Here is a 26,705-nt window from a genome sequence, read left to right on the forward strand (position 1 = left end):
TGCCCTCTGGGGGCGCCAGCAGCATGGCACGGCCGAAGTGCTAGGCGGAAAGCAGGTGAAGGTCAGTACTTACAGGAGGCCTACTAGACAATTAACTCCTGCTTACAGAGGGCCTTAAGTGCAAAGGGCGCAAGGGCTAATCTAGATCTTTCCACACCATGTGTCTTTGAGTCTTAGGGCTGGAAGGGGCCGTGAGGAGCCAGGCTAGTCCATTCCTGCTGCCTCCTGGAGAAGTGTACCCAACCAACCCAGCCAGGCGGTGTTATACCAAGGATCGGCAGCCTCTTCGGCCCTGTGTGCCACCAGTGGGGTGAAACAAAGCCCGCGGGGACCACTGGCAGGCCTAAGACATAGATGGGAGAGAAGAGGAGGGAATGGGAGGGCAGGAGAGACAGGGAAGAGGGAGAGAGAAGAGAGAGAGAGAGAGAAAAGCAAGAGGTATTGTATACGGTGGGAAAGCCGCCACGACTGCTTGAGGCCACCTGCCGACCACCTCTGAGACACTCCAACCTCCCTCTGCCACCACGTCCATCCTCTGGTCTTCTCTAGCACCTCACCCACCGAGCACCTGGCCTGGGCTGGGCTGGGCAGCGTGGCCACAGAGAGGAGTGGCACGCCACCCCTGGCACAGCACCCTCCTTTGTGGTAAAGGAACTATGGAGCTGCGGGTCATCAGATAGTCCCCCCTCTGCAACCCTGTTGGTGGGCACGGCTGACCATCCCTAAGACTCGATAGGCCCTGTTCTAATGATGGCCTTTGGAGTCCTTCAAGAAAAGATTCTTTAATCCCATCTGTGCAGATGCTGACTGATTTGTACCGGATTCTAACTATCTGAAGTCCAAGAGGGGGAAACGCTTTCCCCACCTACTTTTATTAAGCAGACCATTTAATTCACCAGAACAGTCACCTCCCAGCTCTGCTAGATGCCACATCTACTGTGCTCCCAGGGCCCTGACAGAGCCCAGGGTGGGAGTCAGGAGACCTGGTTCTCGTCCCACCTCCACCTAGACTCACCTTGTGACTTGGACAAGTCACGTTCCCTCTCTGGACCTCAGTTTCCCCATCTGCAAAATGGGGAGAGGAACTAGTTTGGGACTAGCGTGTTTCTAAAGGCTATTCCAAGCTGAGCATCCAGGAGTCCATCAGGTGTGTTCTCGCCACCCTACCAGAACCTGGGAGCATTGGTAAGGGCCTGTTGGTGACACTCCATCTCACATTACACAGGCATTCCTTTCTCCCTCCCTGTCCCCCATTGCTCTCTCATTCTCTGTTTCTTGGCCTCTCTCTCCTCCTTTTCCATTCTCTCTTTTGCCTTGCCTAGAAAAAACACCCAGAAGCCCTGCTCAGCCCCTCCAGGCCATTCTGGACATTTACACAGAACTGTTTATAGAAGCTTCCTTGAGAAGTTTCACATCTCTCAAGCAGGCAAGATAAGTGCAAGGGGCCTGCTGGCTGAGGGAAGCTGCAATGATGGTGCTGCAATCCCAGCTCACCCTGGTCCCACCTCCCTGCCCCATCCCCGTACCCAGACACAGACACACACACAGCGAAAAGGGTCGGGGTGGGCCTTAGATGGCTTATTTCAGGTGATTCAAGGACTTGGGACTTTAGGGATAAGACATAAGGGTTGTGTGAAGCAAGAGCTCCCAGCCTGGGGCCTGTGGGCCCTGTAAGACTTTTAAAAGCTGTAATGGGTCCATTAGCCTTTTTCAGTACCTCAAAAAGCCTACCAGAAATTATTTATCCTTAAGTAGGTGGCAAGGATTTAATTAAGGTGCCAAGGTTCTTTACTCTTTTTTCCCCCTAGATTACAACTACTTTGGATAAGCCACAGACAACCTCTTGTTCAAAAAGCTCTGGTTAGCAACTCTGAGTATCTCTGATCATTAGACTTTCTCTAAGGGGTCAAAGACTTTTAATTTGTGATTTTGGGTGTGTTCAGAGAATAACAAAAGGGATGTTTAGTCAGTAACATGATCTTATCCAAAGTTTTTATTTAACAGAGAAGATAACCAGAGCTCAGAAAGGTCAAGGCACTTGCCCAAGAACATACAGCAAATCAGAGGCAGAAACTTCAGAATTTCTAAGCTAGGACATCACTACAGGGGAAGGAAGAGGGGAGGTCAGGGTTCATTAAAAAGGGACAAGAGAGATGCATACAGGTTCCACGTGAAACACCGTCTATACTTTGGAACCTGTACTTCACTGGGCTAGGAGAGCCAGTTTTGGTATTACCCCCTTTTGCCAGATTAGACAACTGAGGCACAAAGAGACAGGATAACGTGCCCGAGGTCACACAGGTATGTAGGACTAGAATCCAGGTCTCCTGAATCTTATGCTAGTGGTCCTCCCTCTTACATCAAAACAACACAGAAAAAGACGAGAACAGCTGCTTGGCCCTGCCCCTTCTGCCTGAGGACTCCCGAGCCCACTGCCCCACGGTCCAGCCAGGATGACCTACCGTAGCCTGGCTGGCCTTTGAGTCAGCACACTGGCCTGTGCCTGGAGCCGCTTACCTGTGTGCTGGAGGGACCCACGGCTCGCCGCGGCACCTTGATGTCAAATCCACCCTTGGGGTCCTTCTCCCCTTTCAAGCACGGGTCATTGGGGGGCTCACGGCCCCCCTCCCAGTCACAGATGGTTTTCCGAATCGCCTGTAGAACACTAGGGAAGGAAGAACCAGGATTCAGACCATCAGAAGGAGGTGCTGCAAGCTTGGATCTAGAGTCCACAGCGTCCAGGATCACGTGCCTTAGAGCTCCTGACGTGGCTGTGAACCATGCTCATCCCAGGGTCCCTTCCCCAGGGATTCTGGCTTCACAGACTCGGAGGTGCAGTCTGGAAGTCTGTATTTCACAAGTGCCCCAGCAATCCTGATGCCCACCGGCTATCGGAGAACTCGGTTCAGAGCCCGTACAGTGTGAGAGAAGCTGAGTGAAGCAGGATGGCTCTTCTTCTTTTTGCTTATAGAACAGTTTCATTAGTCCCATTTCATTCTCTGCATATTTAAAACTTTAATAATAGTTTATATGTGTTGCATACTCGCTCCAAGCTGTGGTGTGCTTAGGTTTATACATGAATTCTCTCACTGCATTATCCCGAAAGCCTATCGAGTAGGTATCGTTCTTACCCATGTTTTACAAATGAAGGAAACGGAGGTTCAGAGAAGGTAAGTAAGTAAATTCACACTATACAGTATGATATGGGCTTCAAACTTAGAGATGGGGACATAAATTATCCCAAATGTCCAATCTCCTAAAAGAGCCTCCTAGAACTTGCTGGAACTCATTGGAAGGGTCTGTGTGTTCAGACACGTCCCTGGAAGCTGACTGAGCCGGGAACATTCTCCGTGGCCTGCACCCAGCACCCCTGATTTTCGATATGGCCCTAAAAAAGGCCATCTGAAGACTCACCTGATGAGGACGTTCTTCTTCTTCCGTACCGCCTGCCTTAGGGGCTCGCGAAGGGTCACCTGGGCAAAGTCCTGCAGGGCCGCGTAGATGGTGTTCCTGATGGCCTGGTTGAAGACGCTCTCCATCCTGCCCATGAGCACCTGCAGGCCTTTGATCATGGCGATCACCTGGCCAGGCACAGATCAAGGTGAGCTCACTGGCCTCAGCACACCCGTCCACCCGGTACCCTTGGCATGTCTCAGGGAGGGTGCTGGCGGAGACTTCCAGAAGCACGAGGCCAGCCAGCAATGCTGAGAATGCCAGCTCATGGCTGGGAGGAAACGTGTACCAGAACAGAAGTCAGCACTCTGCTCCCCTTTCAAGGAAGTCCTGCTACAGAGTGAAGACGTCAGCCACACGGCTTGTGCTTCACATTCAGCGAATTTTCATCCTGGCACCGGCTCCCAGTCTCGCTGCTGACTAGTGACAATCAGCAGCCAGTCTGTGGACCATGTTTTGAGCAGCACTCTGACTTTTAGAGGCCTCTCCACATACCATGTATCCACAGACAATATCAAATAGAACTCTTTTTTCTTTAACCATAAGATTTCTTATGGAATTTCCACAACCTTTGCTTTTGAAATAATTTGGCCAATTGCTGCTTGAATCCATAAAGTAGAATTCCTGTAGAAATCTTGTGGGCAAAGTACTCTACCCTTCCAGATGCCTCCTCACTAGCCCCTTAACTCACTGATCTGTCTGCAGAGGTGGAGAGTCAGGTGACTGTAACATGTGTATCATCACTGTGACCTTGCTGCTGCTCACTTGAGATCTATCTGCCTGTGGGGCATGTCCTCCCCTCTGGGTGCCCGTCCTGTCCTTACAATAATCATCCCTGTCCCAGCCCAAGAAAGGGATGTGGATATTTATGCAGCTGCTCTGCCTGTTTCTCAGTGGGAAGTTTCACAGGATGAGGGAGGAACAGGAAGCTTGGTGTGGCCTTGAGTAAAGCCATGTTCTCTAGGCCAGCTTTACCAAACCTGAGCCTTCGGCCCCCATCAGCCTCAAGTGCTAACTTCTCGATTGGCTCAGAATTCAGAAGGGGAAAGCCTTGCCAAATGAGCCTCCTGACAACTGCCACACTCGCCACACCCATCCTGACGTATTTGATTCCCTCCCTCTGCACCAGACTGTAAGCACTGCAGAGGTGAGGCTCCGCAGACTGTGTAAGCCCCATCCCAGGGCTTGGGTCCCTAGTGGCCCTCAAGAGAGTTCTATTGAAAATGTAATGAATACATGAATGAATGAGCTTTGATGCTAAGACTTTATCTTCCTTTAAAGTGTAAAGGAAGAAACAGAATATTTGCAGCAGGAGAAATGGTAAGAACAGAGCTCAGAAGGGAAGGCGTTACACTAGAACCAACAGCAACGGTTTTGGTGAAGAGAACCTTTATGGTGCAGAAATAATGAGAGGGAAGCTCTAAAGGACTGGGAGGTCATGAAAGAATCTAGGCTTCTGACTGGCAATGAAACTAGAGAACAGAGACAAAGGAAGGACAAGATAATGAAGATGTTTCAGAATAATTCCAAACACAGAAGAGTATGCAGATCTGTTAGACCCAAGGGAAAATCTTAACTATGGGCTAGGCAGAGATTTCTTAGCTGGAACACAAAAAAATTACAAACCATGGAATGATAGGTAAGTTGGGCTTTGTCAAAATTAAAGACAGTTGCTCTTTAAAAGGCAATCCTAAGAAAATGAAAATGCAAAGTCACCAATTAGAAGAAATATTTGCATTTTATATAAATTTTATATAAAATGGTATACTTGCTTCAGGAAACTGTTCAGCAGTTTCTTAAAAAGTTAAACATATACCTCCAATATGACCATTTCAAGAGAAATGAAAACCTATGTTTACACAAAGACTTACACTCAAATATTTAAAGCAATTTTAGTTACATTGACCCAAAGCTGAAAATGGTCCAATGTTTATCAATAGTTGAATAGATACAAAAATTATAGAATAGTCACACAATGGAAAAATACTCAGCAATGAAAAGGCAAACTACTGATACACAAAACAATGTGAATGAACCTCAAAATTATTACACTGAGTAAAAAAAGCCACACACACAAAATACATTCTGTATAATTCCAGTAATATAAAATTCTAGAAAATGCAAACAAATCTATGGTGACAAAAAATGTGACTAGGGCCAAGGACAGAGGGAAGGATGGATTGCAGATGGCATAAGAAGTCTTAAAGTGAGATTGAAATAGTCTGTATCTTGTGTTTGTGGTTTCACAGGTGTGTGAACAAATGTCAAAACTTTTTGAATTATACACTTTAAATGGATGCAGTTTATTGAATGTAAATTATATCTCAATAAAGCTGATTAAGAAAACAATGATCTCCTCATAGTGATAGCACATTCATGATACAAGGGCAGGATACAATAAAAAAAAAAAAAAAGGAACATTCACACATCAAGATGGAGCTTTTGAACATTAAAAATATAGGCAAAATAAACTGAATTTAAGGAAATATCCCATCAAGCAGACAAAAATAAGTGATGTGCAATAAGAGAGAAAAGATAGGAAAACTAGACACTAAATCCTGGGTGTCCAACATCTGCCAGATAGAAAACCCAGAAAGACAGGACAGAGAAAACAGGAGGAAATTACCAAAATTAAAATTCAAGAAAATTTCCCAGATCTACAGAACATGTATTTCCAAACAGCAATGGATATAAATAGGCCATTGTCCCAAACAATGAATACAAAAGGCCCCCATCACGATGCTTCACAGTGAAACTTTAGAAAAATAGTGATAAAGAGATGAGACCACAAAGTTCTACAGAGGAAAAAGTAAGAATAAAGTTAGACTCACAATTCTTGATTTCAAAACGTACTACAAAGCTATACTAATCAAAATGGTGTGGCATTGGTATATGCGGGCTTCCCTAATAGCTCAGATGGTAAAGAATCTGCCTGCAATGCAGGAGACCTGGGTTCAATCCCTGGATTGGGAAGATTCCCGGGAGAAGTAATGGCAACCCACTCCAGTACTCTTGCCTGAAGAGTCCCATGGATAGAGGAGCCTGGCAGGCTACAGTCCATGGGGGTCACAAAAGAGTCACACATGACTGAGCAATTGGCATATATATAAATGGAAGAGAACTGAAAGCCCAGAAATAATCCCGTACATTTACAGTCAACTGACTTTTGACAGGGCACCAAGACAATCCAATGGAGAAAGAATACTCTTTCCAGCAACTGGTGCTTGGACAACTGGACATCCACATGCAAAGAATGAACTTGGACCCCTACTCACACAATATACAAAAATTAACTCAAAATGAATCAGAGACCTAAATGTAAGAAGTGAACGTATAAAAATCTCAGAAGGAAAATAGGAGTAAATCTTTGAGATCTTGGATTAGGCAATGGTTCCTTCAATCTGACATCAAAAGCATAAGTGACAAAAGAAAAAATAAATTGAACTTCATCAAAATAAAAAAAACTTTTGTACTTCAAAGGATTCCAACTAGAAAGTAAAAAGACAATCCATAGAATCAAGGAAATTTTTTTTTTTCAAATTATATGTCTGATAAGGGCCTTGTATCCAGAATATATAAAAATTCTTTTTTTTGGATGCTTGAATATTGATATAATTTTAAATATATCATTTCTGGAAAACAAGATACAACAGAAATTTTTTTCCTCTTTTTCATTTTGGCTCAGATATTTGGTTGCAATTTGGAAAATAGGCTCTGTTTTCCGGGAAATCATGGTGGATTAATAAGCTTTTCTGATACAGAAAATATAAAAACTCCTATGTCTCAAAAATAAAAAGACAAATAACCCAAACGAAAATGGGCAAAGAATCTGAATAAATAGTTCTCCAAAGAAGCTATATAGACAGCCAATAATCACATGGAGAGATGCTCAATATCATTAGTTATTCAGTTCAGTTCAGTCGCTCAGTCGTGTCTGACTCTTTACGACCCCATGAATTGCAGCACGCCAGGCCTCCCTGTCCATTAGTTATTAGGGATATGCAAATCACAACCACAATGAGACATGACTTCACACCAATTAGGATGGCTAAAATAAAAAAGACAATAAGTGGGGCTCCCCTGGTAACTCAGTTGTAAAGAATCTGCCTGCCAGTGTAGGAGACACAGGTTTGATCCCTGGTCTGGGAAGATCCCACATACCGAGGAGCAACTAAGCCTGTGCCCCTAAACTATTGAGCCTGTGCTTGAGAGCCTAAGAACTGCAACCACTGAGCCTATAAGCCACAACGACTGAAGCCCTCCTGCCCTAGAGCCTGTGCTCCACAGCAAGAGAAGCCAATGCAAGGAGAGGTCTGTGCACCACAACTAGTGCAGCCCTCACTTGCTGCAACTGGAGAAACTGCATCACTGCTGCAACTGCAGTCATGAAGCCACCAGGGAAGCCCAGCAATACTGGAGTAGATAGCCTGTCCCTTCTCCAGGGATCTTCCTGACTCAGGAATCAAACTGGGGTCTTCTGCATTGCAGGTGATTCTTAACCACCTGAGCTACCAGGGAAGCCCTGATGAAGACTCAGTACAGCCAAAAATAAGTATATAAATAAAATTATAAAAAATTCTTTAACAGCCCTGCCTATTGTCAAAATTATGTAAAAGATCTTCTCCAGCAAAAAAAAAAAAAAAAAAATTCTTTAAAAGTTCAGGTTCTTTGGTTCAAAGTACAAATTTATTTTTTAAAAAAGACAGTAAGTGATGACAAGGATATGACTTACATATCCAGGGATCAAGCCCAATATAAATTACAACTGCCACATACTGCTGGTGAAAATGTAAAATGATCTACCTGCTTTGGAAAACAGCTTGGCATTTTCTCAAATTTTTAATCAAAGAGTGACCACATGATCCAATAATTCTGCTTCTAGGTATAGATCCAAGAAAATGAAACATATTTCAACACAAGTACTTGTACATGAATGTATGCATCAGCATTATTCATAATAGTCAAAAAGCTGAAACAACAAAAACACTAGCTGTCACTCACAACCCAGTATGAATGTGCCCTTTCACTCCCATAGAATATATTTCAGTAATCAAACAAAAAAACAAATCATATAGTCTAAGGTAGGAAGTAAGAATCCTGTCTCCAGAAATTACTGTTGATGGTTTGGTATATATAAATACACACACTTACGTCCTTCCATTTTGAGCAAATGTGCAAAAGTATATTAATTTGAGCAGAAATGGCATCATTCTACCTGCTGCTCTTTAACCGTTTTTTTTTTTAAACTTAACAATATTCTGTATATCTTTTCATATCAGTACATCCATTTTAGTGGCTGCATCATATTTAGTAATACAGCTGCACCTTCATTTACTTTATCTGGTCCATATTGGAGGACATTTCAGTTGTTTCACATATTATGGCATTATAAACAATATGGTGATAAATGTGTACATATGTATTGATTGGCACAGTTGGCTTATTTCTGAGATATATTCCCCAGAAGAACTTCTGGGCAAATGATACGCACATTAAAAATCTGAATACAGATGATCAGATTGTCCTCAGAGAAAGCCTGTAAAATGCATACTGGCCCCTCAAAGTATCTGAGAAGATCTATATCCCACTGTAACCAGTAACGGACATTGCCAGTCTTCTAGATCTGTACCATCCTGACTGATCAGCACTCTGTATCTTAGCTTTAATCTGTAGCTCTCTGGCCTCTCATCTGGGCATTTCTCCTACCCCATTTGGCCATATGTCTGTCTCTTCTTTTGTTTCCAATGGAGTGACACTTTCTTTGGGATTTTTTAAGACCAGAATGAGTTTCTCACCATTTCTGAATAACAACCAGGGACAGAGATGAATCCGGGTGGGAGAAAGGGGCGAGCAGGTGCATGCACGTGAGGACCAGGGCTGCCACCCAGCCCGGCACCCCTCCAGGAAGCCCCAGGCCAACACTGAGCAGCAACCTAGCGAGTGGGGGACAAGGAGACACAGGGAGTCAGCACCCACCTCGACGAAGGCGAACTTCTCTTCACTGGTGTAGTTGTAGCGAGTGGCTCGCTCGTACTCCTCGGCTGTGCCCGGGCAGTCCTTGTTGCAGAACTTGTCTGTGGGGTGAACCAGCTTCCAGGAGTACTGGGGAGAGAGAGGAGAGACCCCATGTCCATCAGTGGGTGAATGGATCAACCAAAACGGGAGAGTCCACACAACAGAGCAGCACTCAGTCAAGAAAGGAAATGAAGTATTTATCTGGGCTACAATGGATGGACCTTGATAACGTGCAGTTGACACAAATAACCATGTATGAGGCCATTCTATTTATAGGAAACATACAAAAATAGGGAAATCTACAGAGACAGGAGATGGCTTAAGGCTGTAGAGACAGGGAACAGGGTGTGATTGTACCAGGTGTGGGTTAGGTTGTTCTAAATTTGACTGCAGCTGCATAGCACTGGAAATACACTAAAAATTAATGGATTTAGATTTTAAATCGGTGAATGGTGTGGTGGCTCTCAATAAACTTGTTTAAAAGTGTTGCAGAGAGGCAGGGGCAGACAGATTCCAAGAGACCAGAGGTCAGAGTGGAGGGGGCTGAGGAGGGGCAGACCCTCTTCCCTGGGACACCTACCACCTCCATGACGTGGGCGCTCCACTTGGATAAGAGCTGCAGGCCCCGCAGGGCCAGGTCAAAGAGCTCACGGTACTCCTCATCTGACTTCTGGCTGTCCAGCCCGGAGCCCGTCACCACCTGAGGAACATCGACCATCACCTTCACTGCCAACGAACCTGGCACTTTTCCACTGTATTTCACTGATCCCCCCAAGAATACTGCGAGGGAGGTGCTATTATTATACCTCTTGACTGAGAAACTGAAGCTCAGACAAGTCCTTTGTTGGTCACATGGCATGCAAATGACTGAAGGTTCAAACTCAGGTGGTATGATGCCAGAGCCCCACTCACAATGACTCCGGTCAATTGCAGAGCAGTGGCTTTTCAGACTTTTGGGTCTGTGATTTACAGCAGAAGTGTATACTATATACTGACTGAGGTATTCAATACAGACATGAAATAACATTTTCCACAAAGAAACTTTGTGCTGAATACTTGAGACCTCCTCTGATTGCCCATTGTTTCATACCAAAATGTTAATTAGAGATCACTTAGTTGACTTCACAACCAATTACAAATGACTCATTGGCTGAAAAGCACTGGTGAAGACAAACATCTATTTGAACATGTAATATATCCCACAGTCGCATGCATTTGCATATGCACAGACATGTGTATACACATATACATATTAAGCCAGTCCTCATTATTTGTGGGTTCTGCATTTGTGAATTTCCCTGTTTATTAAAATTTATTTACAACCTCAAGATCAATCCTTGCAGTGCTTTCACAGTCATCTGCAGATGTGTGCAGAATGGCAAAAACATCTGAATCACGTTCCCAGCTGAGGCTGAACAACACAACTCTCTGCCCTCTTGTTTCAGCTCTCACTGTAAACAAGTGTCTCCTTCTTGATCTACTTAATGCCCCATTTTCCACTTTCTTATACTTTTTACTGGTGATTTCACTATTTAAAATGCCCCCTAAACACAGTGCTGACTCTCTGTCTGTGCCTCTATAAAAAAGGAGACTGTGATGTGCTTTATGGAGAAAATATGTATTTTATTTTTAAAATATTTATTTATTTGTTTGGCTTCATCAGGTCTTGGTTGTGGCATGCAAACTCTTAGTTGTGGTATGTGGGATCTAGTTCCCTGATCAGGGATTGAACTCAGGCCCCCTGCATTGAGAGTGTGGAGTCTTAGCCAGTATACTACCAGGGAAGTCCTGAAAATAGGTGTTTTAGATAAACTGTGTTCAAGCATGAATTATAGTGCTGTTAGGTATGACTTAATGTTAACAAATCAACAATATATATTACGTAAGGTGACTTTAAACAGAAACACATGTAAAACATGGCTATATATGAAAAATCAGCTGATAGAAACACTGTGCCCAGAGGCTCACAGAAACCTAACCCTGTATTTTCTGGAGGAGCGATTACTTGCTGATGCAATGTTGATGGCCACTTTATAGAAGATAACTGTTGTGAATACCAAGAACGATCTGTATATATACATGTATAATGTGTATAATTTTAAAAATACTTCTGAGCCAGACTCATTCTTAGATCATACCAAAACTGGACAAGAATTGAATGGGGTCCCTGGCACCTATTTCCCTGGTGGCTCAGATGGTAAAGCGTCTGTCTGCAATGCGGGAGACCCAGGTTCAATCCCTGGGTAGGGAAGATCCCTTGGAGAAGGAAATGGCAATCCACTCCAGTACTATTGCCTGGAAAATCCCATGGAAAGAGGAGCCTGGTAGGCTACAGTCCATGGGGTCGCAAGAGATGGCATGACTGAGCAACTTTACTTTCACTTTCCTGGCACTTAAATTATTCTCATAGCTTAGCTTATGCTCAATTCATTGGCATATATAGTTAAGAAAGCCAAAGGTCTGGGCTTGACCGTGATCCATGTCCACCAGGGGCCCTGCTAAGAATGTGGGCCACTCATTTAATGACCATACTGCTTGAATTTGCTCTCATTTCAGATGTGATCAGACATTTCCCTACTTTGGGTTTTGGAAAGAGTAATTACAGCTACTAGCCACATGGTGGAGGCAGTGAGCATAAATGGAGCAGTGCAAAGTCATCTTGGAGCTTCAAAAGGTAAAACAGGGATTGAAATCAGGAGACCTGTGCTTATTAAACCAACATATATATTCATTACAAGGTCTGCACAGAAAGAGCTCTAGAAGGATATATGAAAGTGAAAGTGAAAGTTGCTTAGTCATGTCCACCTCTTTGTGACCCCATGGATAGTCCATGGAATTCTCCAGGCCAGAATATTGGAGTGGGTAGCCTTTCCCTTCTCCAGGGGATCTTCCCAATCCAGGGATCGAAGCCAGGTCTCTCACATTGCAGGTGGATTCTTTACCAGCTGAGCCACAAGGAAAGCCCAAGAATACTGGAGTGGGTAGCCTATCCCTTCTCCAGAGGATCTTCCTGACGCAGGAATCGAACCGTGGTCTTCTGCATTGCAGGAGGATTCTTTACCAACTGAGCTATCAGGGAAGCCACAAAGGATAATATATATACACCTCCAAATATTAATAATAGTGGGTTCTGGATGGTAGAATTTTACATGACTGATTTTCCCTTCTTTTGTCTATCTGTATTTTTTCTGAGGTTTGTACACTAACTGTGTTTCCCTAATTAAAAAAAGAAGAAAAGGAAAATCCAGTGCCAGTAAAAATGTAATTATAGCAACCACAGGAGATTTTTATGACCTTCTTCTGTTCCTAATTGTATTTTCTGGCTTATTACAATGATTTTTATAATTGTTTTAAAATATTTAGGTGGTGCTATGAGCATGATTGTACAGAACTTTGTTTCTCTTGCCACCCAGGGTGGATATGTTTAGATCATATACAAACTAACAATTACTGAGCTGTTACTACCTGCTAGGTGCAATGCATTTCCCAAACATCACAGTGTTTAATCCTCTCAATGAACCTTTTCTGGATACTATTAGCTCCATTTTGCAGATGAGGAAACAGGCTCAGGGATGCTGAATAACTTGTGAAGGTCAGAAGCAGAACCAGAATCAATCTCAGCTCTGCCTGGCTCTTGGCCATTCTGCCCTCCTGCATCCAAATGTATTCCCTCACTCATCCACTCCTCAGGATCCCTAGGATCATTTCTTTTCTGGAGGTCCTCACCCCTTCTCACCCTAGTCCCACATGGGCCTCCATCCCACCAGCCAGAGCAAGCTCACCTCACTGTTGCTGTAGCGAGCGAGTTCCGAGATGAAGCGGATGTGGTCGTCACGGATCTGAACCATCTGCTCGCAGATATTGTACTGGGGGCTGATGCTGCTTTGGGTGCACGTCCACCTAGGCAGAAAATCAGGGGGTCAAAGTGGGTCCTGGCCCTGGGAGGGGCAGGATCCTTCCATCCACTAGTTAGTCATGGTGCTCAGCTAACATGACTGGCTCCACTGAGAACAACCAAGAGGTGTCCTACCCACCAGCAACAGTGCCTGCTAAATTCCACCGTAGGCATGCAGGCTGCATGGAAAAGACTTTCCTCCTCCTACTTGGGGCTGGCCTCTTCTTAGGCCCAATCCCACGGGTGTCCACAGTACTTACCAGTCACATGAGCAGGGAGGGACTTGCAGCCTCTCTAGGGCTACAAAGGGCTGGAATCCAAGCTAAGAAAAAGCAAGGTGGATGACCTCCCAGATCTGTCAACTGACCCTGGCAGCACTTTGTCCTGTGGCTGAAGCTGCCATTGACAAAGGCCTTTGGGCGGGACTGGAAAAACCTAAAGGGGTTGTGTCTGTTTTGCAACAGCGAGCCGGGAACAGGGAAGCTCTTCACCGAGAGGAAGCCGCAGCCATCCTGAGAGGCACTGCTCTCTCTTGCCCTCATCTTCTCCCTCTTTCTCTCTTCTTTCTCCTCAACACTTCCCTCAATTTTTGAAAAATTGATCTTTGAGAAAACATCTTAAATTGGGGAAGAAATGAATGAATGAGAGTCTGCATTCTCCTTTGCCAATAGAACAAAAGACAACCCCGGTCACTGTCTTCTGCCATCCGGTGCCGGGTGACCCAGTGGACAGACCAAGCATGCGCACCAAGCAAGGCAGATACACGTTTAGGGAGAATTCACTATTTCAGAAGGAGCTCTGAAGGGGCGCTCCAGAGAATACTGAGAATGCTGACACTTCCTCATGCCTATACTTCGACACAACCTTTACCCTGAGTTCCCTGTGCGGGTTGGGGACACATCACTCAAGACCCTGCCCCCCACCCTGAGCACATCACCACTCCAACCACCTTCAGGTGGCTAAGAATTCTCAAGGAAATAAGCCCAGCATTCGGGACTCCACGCTTTTCCTGGAAGACCTCCTCACATACCAGCAGCCACTGGGTTACGAAGCTCTCCCTGGTGAGACTCATCTGCAGTGGCTCAAAGCTGGTGGACTTCAAGGACTCTGCATTTACGTATTTTTAAGGCTTTAATACCCTCATCCCTGATGAAAACATGGTTTGTCCCCTTCTGTTGGAAATGTAGGCAGAAGAAACCTCCTTACCAAGACCAGAGATCAAAGGGGTAGCCAAGCCTGTAGCCCAGTGTTCCCCAAACTTCCATGAGGTGCTGACACCCCGGATCTTAGCACAGATGACCTAGAGGATGGTTTCTAAAGCAGCCTTGAAGGAGGCCATCGACCCACTTCACACCTGGAACCGTTAGTACCATACCCTGCACGGCATACTTACTGCACGGACACAAGACCTGAGGAGAGAACCAGCGGGAGGAAGAACAAGGCCACCTCGCTCCATCTGACCACTGAGGGCCGGCACTCCTCCCCCTGCTTGGGGGCAGGAGGACTCTTGCTGTCCCCCTGCAGGTGGCATGGGCCACCACGGGGACAGAGAAGGGGCGGGGCTGTGCTCCGAGCGCTTCTGAACCCTGGCAGCAAAGGGCGAGTGCAAAAGGGCTCAGATCACCATCCGCTGCTCCCCTCTGTCAGGAGCCAGTGATGGACAGACTCCACCTGCCCAGGGTCTGGGGAGAGGGGAGGGGCTGAAATGGCCCCTCGGCCCCCTGCCCGGGCTGGGCGTCCTCGCGGGAGCCGAGAGACATTACGGCAGGCACTCACTTGGACTTGTTCTCTTCATAGTGAGCACTGGTCTTAATGTATCTGGCCAGCTCTATCTGCATGTCGCCGAAAAGGGGCACCACCTGCAGCTGCTGCAAAGGAAGCAAACACAGCTTGTGAGACACGGAGGGAGGGACTGGCATTGCCTTCCACTGGGAGGGCCAGGCCTCCATGTGTGCCTCTGGGCTGACCCCTAGTTCTGACTCCGATGTTGTTACCATGTGACCCGGGAACCACAAAGAGCCTTAGCCAGCCTACAGTCCTCCTCTGCCTCCAACCATCTCTATGTTCCAGCATCTGAGCCCAGAGAGGCAAAGAGACTTGTCCAAGGTTACCCAGCAGGCAGAACAGATGAAGAACGAGAACCAGATGGCCTGCCTCCCAGGGCAGGGTCTTCTCTGCTCTAATTTCCCTTGGATTAAAGGCTCCTCGCTGTTTCAAACTCTGGACTAGCTGTGAGTGCCTGGATTCCACTGGCTGGGAGTGACCTTCTTGAGAAACTCCACAAGGTGAATTGAAACCTTGAACACCCAGCACTAGAGGGCAGACGACTCCCATCCGAAGAGGAGGACTAATGGTGCGGAGGCTGGTATTCACTGTCTGCTTCTGACTCATGAGGCACTGCAGTGCTAAGTCCTTCAAAAGCAGAGACTTTTAGGGCAGTGGAACTATTCTGTATGATAGCACAATGGTAGATACAGGGGCTTCCCTGGTGGCTCAGCAGTAAAGAAAGCGCCTGCCAGTGCAGGAGACACGGGAGACCTGGGTTCCATCCCTGGGTTGGGAAGATCCCCTGGAGGAGGGCATGGCAACCCACTCCAGTACTCCTGCCTGGAGAATCCCAAGGATAGTGGAGCCGGGTGGGCTATAGTCCACTGGGTCACAAAGAGTCAGACGCAACTTAGCAACAAAGTACAACAACAATGGTAGATACAGTCATTATACATTTGTCAAAACTTACAGAATGCACAATGCCATGAGTTATCCCTACTGCGCACTATGGGATCTGGGTGATAATGATGTGTTAACAGTGCAGATTTATGGACTAAAACAGATGTCCTTCTCTGCTGGTGAGTTGTGATAACGGGGGAGGTTGGGTATGAGTAGAGATAGGAGTTACATGGGAAATATCTGTTCGTTCTGCTCAATTTTGCTATAAGCCTAAAACTGCTCTAAAAAATAGTCTATTAAGCAAAACAGGAAACAGTTACCTCACTCCATAGAATAGCTGAGTGAGATCAGTACTACTATTATTCCCATTTAACAAGATGGACAAATTGAAGCTTTGACAACTCAGCTAGAGTGATTTTTTTTTTTTTCACAAAGTCAGACCAGCTAGAAGCCAAGGGGCCAGGATTATAACCCAGGGGTCTGACACCTATGTCACTCATTGAATCCTCAAGGGAACCCCATAAAGTAGACGCCCTTAGCATTCCTATTTTCCAGGTTAGAGAACTCAGTTTCAGAGAAGCTCTGTGACTTTCCCAACATCACCCAGTTATGTCGTGGAAGAGAGAGACTAAAATCCAGGTCTGTGTGAGGTGAGACTGTGGTCTTCAATTCCACCCCCAACTCATTTATGTGGATTTAAGGCAGGGGTGGACTTTGCCAGTTCCCCCCAGATAAGCCCAGTTTTCATTTTGGGCAGTCCTAGAGAAAAGTGAAAGTTTTAGCTTCAAAAAGAAGCCAAGCCAAGCCTTAGGATGCTTTTGGTGACTTGTGCATGTACGCTAAGTCACTTAGTCATGTCTGACTCTTTGTGACCCCATGGACTGTAGCTCACCAGGCTCTTCTGTCCATGGGATTCTCCAGGCAGCAATACTGGAGTGCGTTGCTATGCCCTCCTTCAGGGGATCTTCCCTGTCCAGGGATCAAACCAGTGTCTTTTACGTCTCCTGCATTGGCAGGCGAGTTCTTTACCACTAACACCATCTGGGAAGCCCCTTGGGTGACTTACTTCCCCACTAACCTCCAAGAGTCAGTGAGACCCAGGCCCAGCCACATCTTCAAAGGGATCCACTTTTAATTTAAGCTTGGTTTTCCCATGTCTGATCTCAGAGGCTCTACTCCACACCTGAAGTGCCTGATGCTAGGACACACTGACAATATGGAACTGACTTCCAAAGTAGAAAATCCCTTTGCAAAAACCTCAAAGGCAAACCTCAAGGTTTGTTGTTAAAGATTTGGGGCCACAAGATGAAATCTCTGAGGCACTTGGATGGACTGAGAGCAGGCTGGACCCCATAAGGCGTTCTGGAGGCAGGGAGCGGAGCAGGCCTCTGGTGGGCCAGGAGAGTCTGTGAGCTTGTGAACGTGAATCAATGCAACGTCCACTCTTTAATCCTCCTGCAACTGTGAGCTCTGACTTATACTGAAAATTAAAGCAGGCTCTGTCTTCTGGGACACACCTCTTTCTTTAGATGGCAAGGGGTTTCAGGAAAGGGTAAAATCAGTGTGTGGAAAGCATTGCAAGGCCTTCTGGCTGTGTCCTGAGACTGAGGCACACACCTTCAATAGCGCAGATTCCTCTACCCAAGGCAGCTAGGGCCCCTGTCTCTATCTTCCTCCTCCTCTTGGGATCCTTAGAGTCACCGTTCAATCAATAAGCACCACTCTTTGCTGCCTAATTTCATTCCTTTCCCCAGAGAGACTGCCCCCTGGCCCACTGCCCAGCCCCAGCCCCAGTTGCTGACCTTAAAGAACTTATCAATTTTGCTGAGGTTGATTCTCTTCTTGGCATCCAATTTGTAAATGTTACTGACATTCCCATCCATCAGGTACAGACCGAAACCCATTACCTAGCAGGAGAAGAGGCAGAGACAGAAGCCAGTCACATCCATTGGAAACGTTTCAAAAAACCAAAAAAAAAAAAAAAAGCAGATGTAGCCATGTGCACACCCACACCCCCTGCGGTGACATATTCTATTACAAAACCCCATGTGTCGTCACAAAGAAGGACACATAGAACTAATCTCAATCCGAAATTTGATTTCTGTGAAGACATGCAGAGGACTCTTTTGTTTATTACTGTGGTGGCCACTTCTTGAGTCCTCCCCATGGGCCAGAGTCTGTGCTTAGGGATTTAGAAGACATTATCCTTAATTCTCACCATCTTATGAGTCAAGTTCTATATGATAACTTTATTCTACAGATGAGGAGCTGGAGACACAGAGAGGTTAGACACAGCTGCAGAGATAGGATCTGAAGCGGGGTCTAGCAACGTGTATGCACTTAGATCCTCGAGAAAGACTTAGTGGTGCTGCTGTTGCATCCCCAGGCCCTGGCAAACACTGTGGCCACTTGATGCATACTCACTAGATGGTAAATGAATGTGAAACTATTCACCCCTTTCCCCAAGGAAACTACAACAAAGATTCCCAAGGAATCTCATTGGTGACTTCATTAACAAAAAGAACACACTTTTGTTGACAGTGCCCTATAGGCAGGTTGACAGGCTGATTCTAAACATTTCAGTCCATATAATATTGGATTGGCCAAAAAGTTCATTTGGGTTTTTCCATACAATGTAACAGAAAAACTAGCATGAACATTTTGGCCAACCCAATAGTTTCCTGCATGCTGGCTTACTTTGCTCCTTTTGTCAAATGTACAGCAAGCCCAGGGGAGCCTGAACAACTAGGCTGAAAGCAGCTTCCTCGGCTCGCAGTTGCTATGCGACGGGGGATTAGTCATGCCTGACACCTAAGGGACTGGGCTAGAGGATGGGTACTTATGGTTCTGCAGGGGGTGTGCCAGACTTTTCCATTTAAGGTGAAAGGCGCCCCCTGCTGGCATCTGAGTTTACTAACACACTGTAGAGAGCTTGGAAACTGCAAAACTCCAAGAGGCCAGGTTGAGAATTGAGAGGGAGAAGGCTGGGAAGCCGAGAAGTGGGAGAATTAAAAGCAGGCAAGAGAAATGAAGAGCCTGAGAACCTGATAGCAGCATGGAAGGATGCTTGGTGAAGTGGGGTTTAGTAACCTAGTTTGTGGAAGCAACAATTCTGGGCAGAGCTGTGGTAATTGCCTGGGCATAGCACTGGTGTGAGAGAGGCTGCTGAACTCTGGGTGACTTCTCTGAATTTCTGACTGCAGAGGAAACCAGAGTGAATGAGTCACAAAGCCACACTCTCTTGCAACCTTCCTCGAGATGCTATGGAAATGTAAAGAAGGGAACACCAACAGGGTTGGTATTCTTGAAATAAGAGGCGACATGGAGAGGAAGAAAAAGTCAAATCACCAGAGGAACTCTGAAAGGGAAGAAAGAAACAAAAGAGGTGATGCAGTGTGTATAAAGAATATGGAGAACATTATTCATTCCAGTGCCTTTGTTTTCAGAGAGAAGTTAGGAGTAATCTAAGCAGCTAAGGATAGAATAATGGCTAAAGAAAAGGAAACTCATCCATACAACATTATTTAAGGGCTGCATGTTATTCCAAATGCACTTAATGAAATGGGATAAATAATACACATACATAATTTATGTAAACTGCATATGTTGAAAATACATCAGCACAGAAAAAAAAAGAGAAAGATATACATCAAAATGCTAAAAGTGTTATCTCTGGGTGGAAAGATTATAAGACATTCGATTTTTTTATGCTTTTCTGTTCAGAATTTCTACAACGATAAACATCACTTGATAATTTAAAAATGAAACAGGTAAACTGATGAAACAAACATGACCGTTTTGGCAAAATATAGTAAAAGCTATAAGATTTTGCCTTCCCCTTTGGTTGGCAATCTTCCTCTAGGATGTCTGACTTAACAAGAGTATGGACACAAAGTGCCACAGAGTTTCAATGCACTTTAGCAAACAAATACCAAATGATAGGGGATTTGTTAAATGACAATGTCCCTATATAATGAAATACTAGGTAGCCATTAAAAGTCACATTGTAGACATAGCCTTAATGCTCTCTAGAAAGGTACACAACATTTCACAGGGAAAAAATTGGTTACAAAACCTTCTGTATAGTAAGATCTGCCCTCATGCTTAAGCAAGAGGAAAAAAATAACTTTTTAAAATGATCTTAAATAAGAAGGAGGTGAGAGGGTATGACCGAGGGAGCTGTACCTTGAGGAGCATGTGCTTCTCACTGGGGGTCAGATACATCTTGTTCTCGTAGTAATCCACGCAGATGTTGACAATGTCAGCCAGCAGCTCCTCGTAGCCTGGGATCACTTCCAGTTGCTGGTGGAGGCACTAAACAGCAGCGCCCCCCTCTGGTTAGCCCCTGTCCTGCATCCTCCTCACCTACAGCACCCAGGATGGCTCACTGCTGGGCCCTGGGGCAGTGCACGGCCTTGCTGACCACACCAGGTGGCGGGGAGCCTGCAACCTCTCCTCAGTGTCTACAGCGGTTGGTCAGAACTGCCGCACATCACCGAGGGCAGGGGCTTGCCCCTTAGGGGCCTCCATTGTACTTCCTGGCAGTTCTCATGGTTAGAAATGCTTTTTCTGGCTGAACTAAAAGCAGTTCAGCTTTATAGCAATCGGCCTGTGGTCATCTCAGGTTAGTTTTGAGGGTGTGTGTGGACTGAGCTCCAAATGTCTCCAAGGATGATAGTGGGAAGACCCAGCTCAGTGGAGGAGAAATGGGCCAGCAGGCATCTCCCTGTACAGGACTCGGCAGTACAAAGACATTTCCTGTACAAGAAGACCTGAGGTCTCCATCCCAGGCCCCTTCTCTCCAAAGTCCCTCAACACACACTGTTGAGTGGGAATATCCTGGGAAAGCCATGGCAGTAACTATAACCGCATCTTCTTATGTCCTTGTCTGTTAAGCTCTACATGCTATAGTATCTCATTTATTTCTCACTGCAATCCTAAACAGCCCCATTTTACAGATGAGGAAACTGAGGCTGAGACCTTGCCCAAGGCCTCACAGTAGGGCAATGGAGGGTCCAAGATGAGAAAACAAGGCAGTCTAACTCCAGAACCCAAGCTCTCAACCTATACCAACCTATACCAGGACAGAACACTCGATAGAAGACTTTCTAAGGACAAACTGCAGAGGGTGAAGGGGCCTTCTGTGGCTGGGAAGCGACACTAAAATCTGCAGCTTAAAGCTTGAGTAGAGCAGAGGGGATGAATGATCTGGACGGAGCTCCTCTGCCTGTGGGTCCCCCAACCTCCAGGCCCCAGCTTGCATCCCAGGACACCAGGTCAGGACTGACATAGGTTTGCCATCACCTGGGTGATCCTGTTGTGGTTGGCCAGGAACATGGACAGGTTCTGCGACTCCTGGATGGACTGGGGGTCAGCCATCTTCCTTAGGAACTGCGCTGCCCTGGACAGGGTGGTGTAGAGAGGGATGCTCATGAATAGCCGGCCTAAGCCGGGCCTCAGCTCCCACCTAACCCAGCCAGGCCCCACTCCCAGCTAACCCAGATACACTATCCCTGAAGTTGCAGGGCTCTGAATGGCACAAGTGACTCTAACATCGAAGGAGAGCCTGTTTTGGAGTCATTTCACTTGGAGCTGTTTGCACCCCTGTAAAAAGGGTACCTGAAATTAAGAAGCAAGAATGCACTGAAGTTCAAAGACTAGGCAAGTTTAAGGGTAGCTAGCATCCCATCAACCAGCCCAAGGTGGTTGGCCCTAGTGAAACGGGCATCCTGAGCCTCGCAGTGACCTCCAGCAAAACTACACGGTAAGTCGTGGGGAAGAATCAGAGGCAGCGGAATGTTCTTTTTGTTGGGTATTATGTTGTTTATAGGAGAACCTTAATGTTTCTAAACATTGTAGGGAAAGCAAAAATCTACTTAACCTGATGGGACTGAGGCGATGATGTGTGTGGGGAACACAGCGGGCCTTGAAGGAAGGAAACCACTGCCCTGGGACTTCTCCAGCCTGACCTGGAGATGGAGTTGGTGCAGCCCGTGTCACCAGGGACCGTGGAACACGGACAAGACACAGCAAGGTCCCAGCCAGTCCCCAGAGCACGTCAGCTGTGGCCATGATGGCAGGAGTTGGCCAGATCTGGGGAGAGTTTGGGGGAAGACGCTGTACCACGAGCTGCCTATGGAATTCCTGTGAAATTGCCATTTCTGAATGGGGCTCTGTCTTCTGGGTACTGACAGGTTTCACTTCACTCAGGAGAATAAAACAACGCAGATCAGTCTGTTGTCTGCTTTCTCTGGTTACCTCGGAGCCCCAGGAGGAGGTGGTTCAAGGACAGGGGCCCTCTTCATCGTGACACAGCAAACTCTTCCCAAGAGACATGTATGGACACCTTGGAGCTTATCTGAGCCTCAAGCAACACAGGTGGACTTTGGGGTGGCTGTATACACATTTCTGGAGAGGAATGACCCCTCCCCCACTCTCAGTCCTTCTTTCTTGTGAGCTGACATTGACCCTCAACTGACCCCAAGGACGAGCACCCCTCCCATCAGCACCACCCCAACACACTCATACACAGTTTCTGATGGAGGGATCAGCACAGGACCCAAGCTGGAGAAAGGACAATCCTTCTTGGGGCTTTTGCAAAATATTTGCAAGGAGCTGCATCCTTTCCTTCCTTGGGAACTGGGGTTGCTATGCTGACTGGAGGGATGCTGCTGGAGGCCACACAGGGCAGGAGCCTGAGAACAAAGTGGTCACTGGGGAAAGCTGAGCTGAGAGGCAGAGGGAACCAGACCAACAGCATCACCTGAGTACCTGGATCAGGTAGACCAGGACTTTTCTGTTCTGGGAGCCAATCCAGTTTCTTCTTTCACATGAGCAGTTTGAACTGGCTTTCTGATTCTTGCAGAGAATGACTCCTGTGGCCATTTTAGGATTATATTAATCCTAATCTCAGACTGCATGGGACACAGAAAATGCTGCTCCACTGGCGGGGCAAGTGAGGATTTGATTCCACCTCGAGACTGAAAACCCTGCCAAGACCCAGTTCTCCAAAGCTCAGCTCTGTATCTTATTCCTTAAGCTGCAAAAAACAGAGGCAGACCCAACCCTGCTGTGTCTGTGGAGTGACTAGCTTTGTTCTGAGCCTGTTAGGAGGTCTCTTCTCTCTCCCACAGGCTGGCTGCCCAGGAAGGTGGGGCGGAGGAGGGAGAGGAGCCCTGACCTCTTGTAGGCAGAGTGGTCATTCTTGACACTGCACTTCATATTCTTCAGCTCGTCCAAGACTGCAAACATGTTGATGAACTTGCCCAGGGTCAGGAGATAGGCCTCGGAGACAAAGTCCTTCCTCCGCTCGGCATGGCACAGTCGCTTCACCTCACTGCAGAACCGCTCGATGGCTTTGCGCTGTGGGCAGAGGGGTGGTGGGTCAGGACTGGGCAGCCTAGTGGGGTGGCTCGCTGAGCTCCCTGGTGGGGAGCTGGTCAAGGCTCCCTGGGGGCTCTACTCAGAGAAAGGCAAAACTGCCTAGAGGTCTTCCTCAGAGGAGACCTGAAATCCTAAGCTGATTTCTAGAGGGAAGCCCAGAACCTGTCCCCAAGTGAGCCAAACCAATGAATTTATTCACCCCCTCCTTGCTGAGAAAGCTGCTATCTTGTTAATGTGTGATTCCTAGCATCTAGGACAGTGCATGCACTGGACAATGAGGGGGTAGCAATGGACAGTGAGAGGGACACTCAGAGAAAGAGCTCTGTTCATCCAATAGATGCTGTGTATTGAGGATCTCCTATGTGCCAGGCATCATTCTTGGCCCTGGGGTAAAGTGGGGAACAAAACAGAAAAAAAGTCTCTACCCAAAGGAACTTATATTCTAGTGATGGGTGACAGAAAACAAAATATCAAATAAATTCTCTGTATCAGAATGTTGTATGAGCTGTGGACAAAAATAAAGCAAGGAAAGGAGGTAGGGAGACCTTCAAAGACCAGATCAAGCCACTTTCTCCTTCCAGAGTGTAAGTCCAACAAAACTTTCCAGGGTGATGGAAATGTTCTGTATCTGCACTGTCCAACACAACGGCCACTCATCACGTGAGTACCGAGCACTGGAAATGCAAGTGCCAAGGAGGATATGCATTTTACATTTTATTTAATTTGAATTCAAGTAGACGGCCATAAATGGTTACTGGTGACTGTACTGGACAGAGGGGTTTTCAATTACTCCATAGCCTCCCTTCTCTAAATACATCTTGTCAGGAGGCCCTCAGTTTAGTACTTACTTCATTTTGGGGTTGTTTTGCTCTCTTGGACCTGTCTTCCCACAGAGCTTTTAGGCCCCTTGAAGGCAGGTCCATGATGCTAATAACAGCATCTGTGAGTTAAACCTGCTCTGTAGCGAGAGCTCTACAAGTAGGGCTCTTTACTAATGGACCTTATTTATCCTTAGAGAAAACCTGTGAAATGGGCATTCTTTCCAGAGGGTGAGAATATTGAAGGTGTCAGAGGTCTGAAATGACTTGAAGGTCACAGCCAGAAGGTGGCAGAACCCTGGCTTGCTCTGCCTTCAAGGCTCTATCTGCATCTTCCCCACCACTTCCAGGAGGCCAGCACAGAGCTGGGCGCAGGGCTGAGCCTGGGCCAGTGCTTGCATGTCTACTTATGAGGCTCATAAATACATGTAGAACACATGGAGGGCACAGGGTGCATGGCAGGACTCCCACCCAGGCACAGGGTGGGCTTAAACTGCTCAGCCTGCATTCCTGAATGGCTTCCAACAAAACCATGATAATCAGCTTGCCCTCTTACCTGTCACTCACAGGAATCTTTGGCCATCTTTTCTCTTTTCCTCTTTTAAACATTTGCTCTTCTTGGCCTCCCAGCTGGTCTCCCTGCTGTTACTCTTCTCCCCTCACCTCCACTCCCTTGTCCTTGACGCCTGTCCCTCACCTCCCATCCACTAGCCACACAGCAGCAAGAACGTTGTTTCAACACTCTGATCAGATCATGTCACTGGAAACCTCCAACAGCTTCCTGTAATGCTTGAAGAAAATCCATGTTCTTTTCACAGCTATAATGCTCTATATGAGTGAGTCCCCGCTCACCTCTCCTACATCACCTTTTCTCACTCCCTCAGCTCACTATGCAGCCTCCTTGGCTTCGTTCCATTTCTTAAACCCGTCATGCTTCTTGAGGTTGCAGGACCTTTGCCTCTGCAGTTCCTTCTGCCTGGATCATCTGCCCCTGGATCATCACCTGCTTGCCTCTTTCACATCATACGGATCTCAGTTCAAACGCCACCTCCCTGGAGGCTGGCCCTGAGGTTCATCCATGTCGCAAACACCCTCCACGCCAGAAGTTTGCTAATTGCACTTTATTCACAGCACATGTTCTGTTGTGTATTGTTTATGGTCAGTCTCTCCTCCCACCCAAAATACTCTCCTTTGCCCACTAGGATGTGAATTGTATGTGCTTGTCTGTCTTGCTCACCCTGGGATGGGTCAGGGGCACTAGACAGTGTTTTGCAGAATGAATGAAGAACACGGCACAGAAATCCAGACCCTTGTGTCTAGAAGGTGGGAGCCTTCTCAGTTGTCCTGGCCCAGACCCGCCCCGACCCCTCACCTGAAAGTACATGAACTTCATGAGCTTGGTGACCTCGGGCTCCAGCACTTCTACCGTCTTCTCATAGATCTCCACTCGGTTGGGCTGCTCATTGCATTTCACCTGCAGGGAGATGGGGGGTTTCACACACCCTGGTTTGCCCAGGCAGTCCTGGTTCACACCTGCTGTCTTATTAATAGGGCCCGTTTTCACTCTCGAATGCACTTCATTTAGGATGAGAAGTGATATGATGGCTACACAGTGAGAGGAGGCGGGGGCAGCCCTGATGAAGAGTCAGTGCTTCTAGGCAGGACTGCTCCCTAGACATCGGCTGCAGGAAGGAAACCAGCTGGTCCCCGGAACAGAGCCCTCCTCCCCGACAGTCTGTTCTAGGCCCCCACCATGTGCTGTACGCACGTCTACATTCATCTACGAGGTCTCCCTCCTTCCATCTTTCCCTCAGTGCTACCCCAGGGGGGCCTCTGCCAGAGTCTAAGCAGGGAAGAATGTTCTGTCCATGGCTCTGAGTGCACTCGGGGTAAAGCAGCTGTCCATACCCGGGCCCAGTGAGGAGCCCATTTTCTCTGCCCAGGGGTTTTTGGCACATCAGAATCACGTGGCAGGTGTGTTCACAGCACGTGCACACAAGGCTGCTAAGAGGTCATCGACCAGTGTCAGCAAAGGGTAATAAGCACAAGGACAGTCTTCACACTGTTGTTTAGAAATTGTGGAAATGGCAGCATGAGCTAAACATCACCGGCCAATGATTAAATGGATAAAGTATTAATACGATGCACTATCATTAATGTCACTGTTAGGGGTGATGGGACAGATCTCTGACCTGACATGGAAAGATTGCCACCATAAATCTGCGTGGAAATAGCGGCCGGAAAGTAAGGGTAATTTAATCCTGTTTTTATTGAATAAAACACAAAACAGTGCGTGTGCTGGTGTGCCCATATATAATACAGGTACAGAGACTCTCAAAGTGTGTGAACAAAGCTGCTAGTAAGCAGTTCCCTCTGGGAGTTAGGACTGGGAGCAAGGGAGAGGAATGGTTTCTGTTTACACACTTGGGGTTTGTTGCTTTGGTGATGGTGGGACCCATGAATATAATATGATA

At 46.7% G+C, this 26,705-nt stretch overlaps 1 protein-coding gene across 2 annotated transcripts in view; it reads right to left on the reverse strand.

Annotated features, from left to right (window-relative positions):
• CYFIP2 (cytoplasmic FMR1 interacting protein 2) overlaps positions 1-26,705 on the reverse strand; it is a 135,398-nt gene that overhangs the window by 76,127 nt on the left and 32,566 nt on the right. Inside the window, exons 5-16 of one of the 2 annotated variants that reach the window (XM_040241440.1) lie at positions 25,604-25,705; positions 23,211-23,392; positions 21,335-21,431; positions 20,216-20,344; positions 17,833-17,937; positions 15,140-15,231; positions 13,251-13,368; positions 10,049-10,168; positions 9,430-9,555; positions 3,415-3,581; positions 2,518-2,665; positions 269-343 (exon numbers count right to left, since the gene is read on the reverse strand). In XM_040241440.1, the coding sequence (XP_040097374.1) occupies positions 269-343; positions 2,518-2,665; positions 3,415-3,581; positions 9,430-9,555; positions 10,049-10,168; positions 13,251-13,368; positions 15,140-15,231; positions 17,833-17,937; positions 20,216-20,344; positions 21,335-21,431; positions 23,211-23,392; positions 25,604-25,705 (1,461 nt within the window). The remainder of the gene's footprint in view (positions 1-268; positions 344-2,517; positions 2,666-3,414; positions 3,582-9,429; positions 9,556-10,048; positions 10,169-13,250; positions 13,369-15,139; positions 15,232-17,832; positions 17,938-20,215; positions 20,345-21,334; positions 21,432-23,210; positions 23,393-25,603; positions 25,706-26,705) is intronic. The other variant, XM_040241439.1, reaches the window with a different exon arrangement.

This window comes from Oryx dammah, unplaced genomic scaffold, assembly GCF_014754425.2.
Source record: "Oryx dammah isolate SB20612 unplaced genomic scaffold, SCBI_Odam_1.1 HiC_scaffold_5, whole genome shotgun sequence".
Taxonomy (NCBI): Eukaryota; Metazoa; Chordata; class Mammalia; order Artiodactyla; family Bovidae; genus Oryx; species Oryx dammah.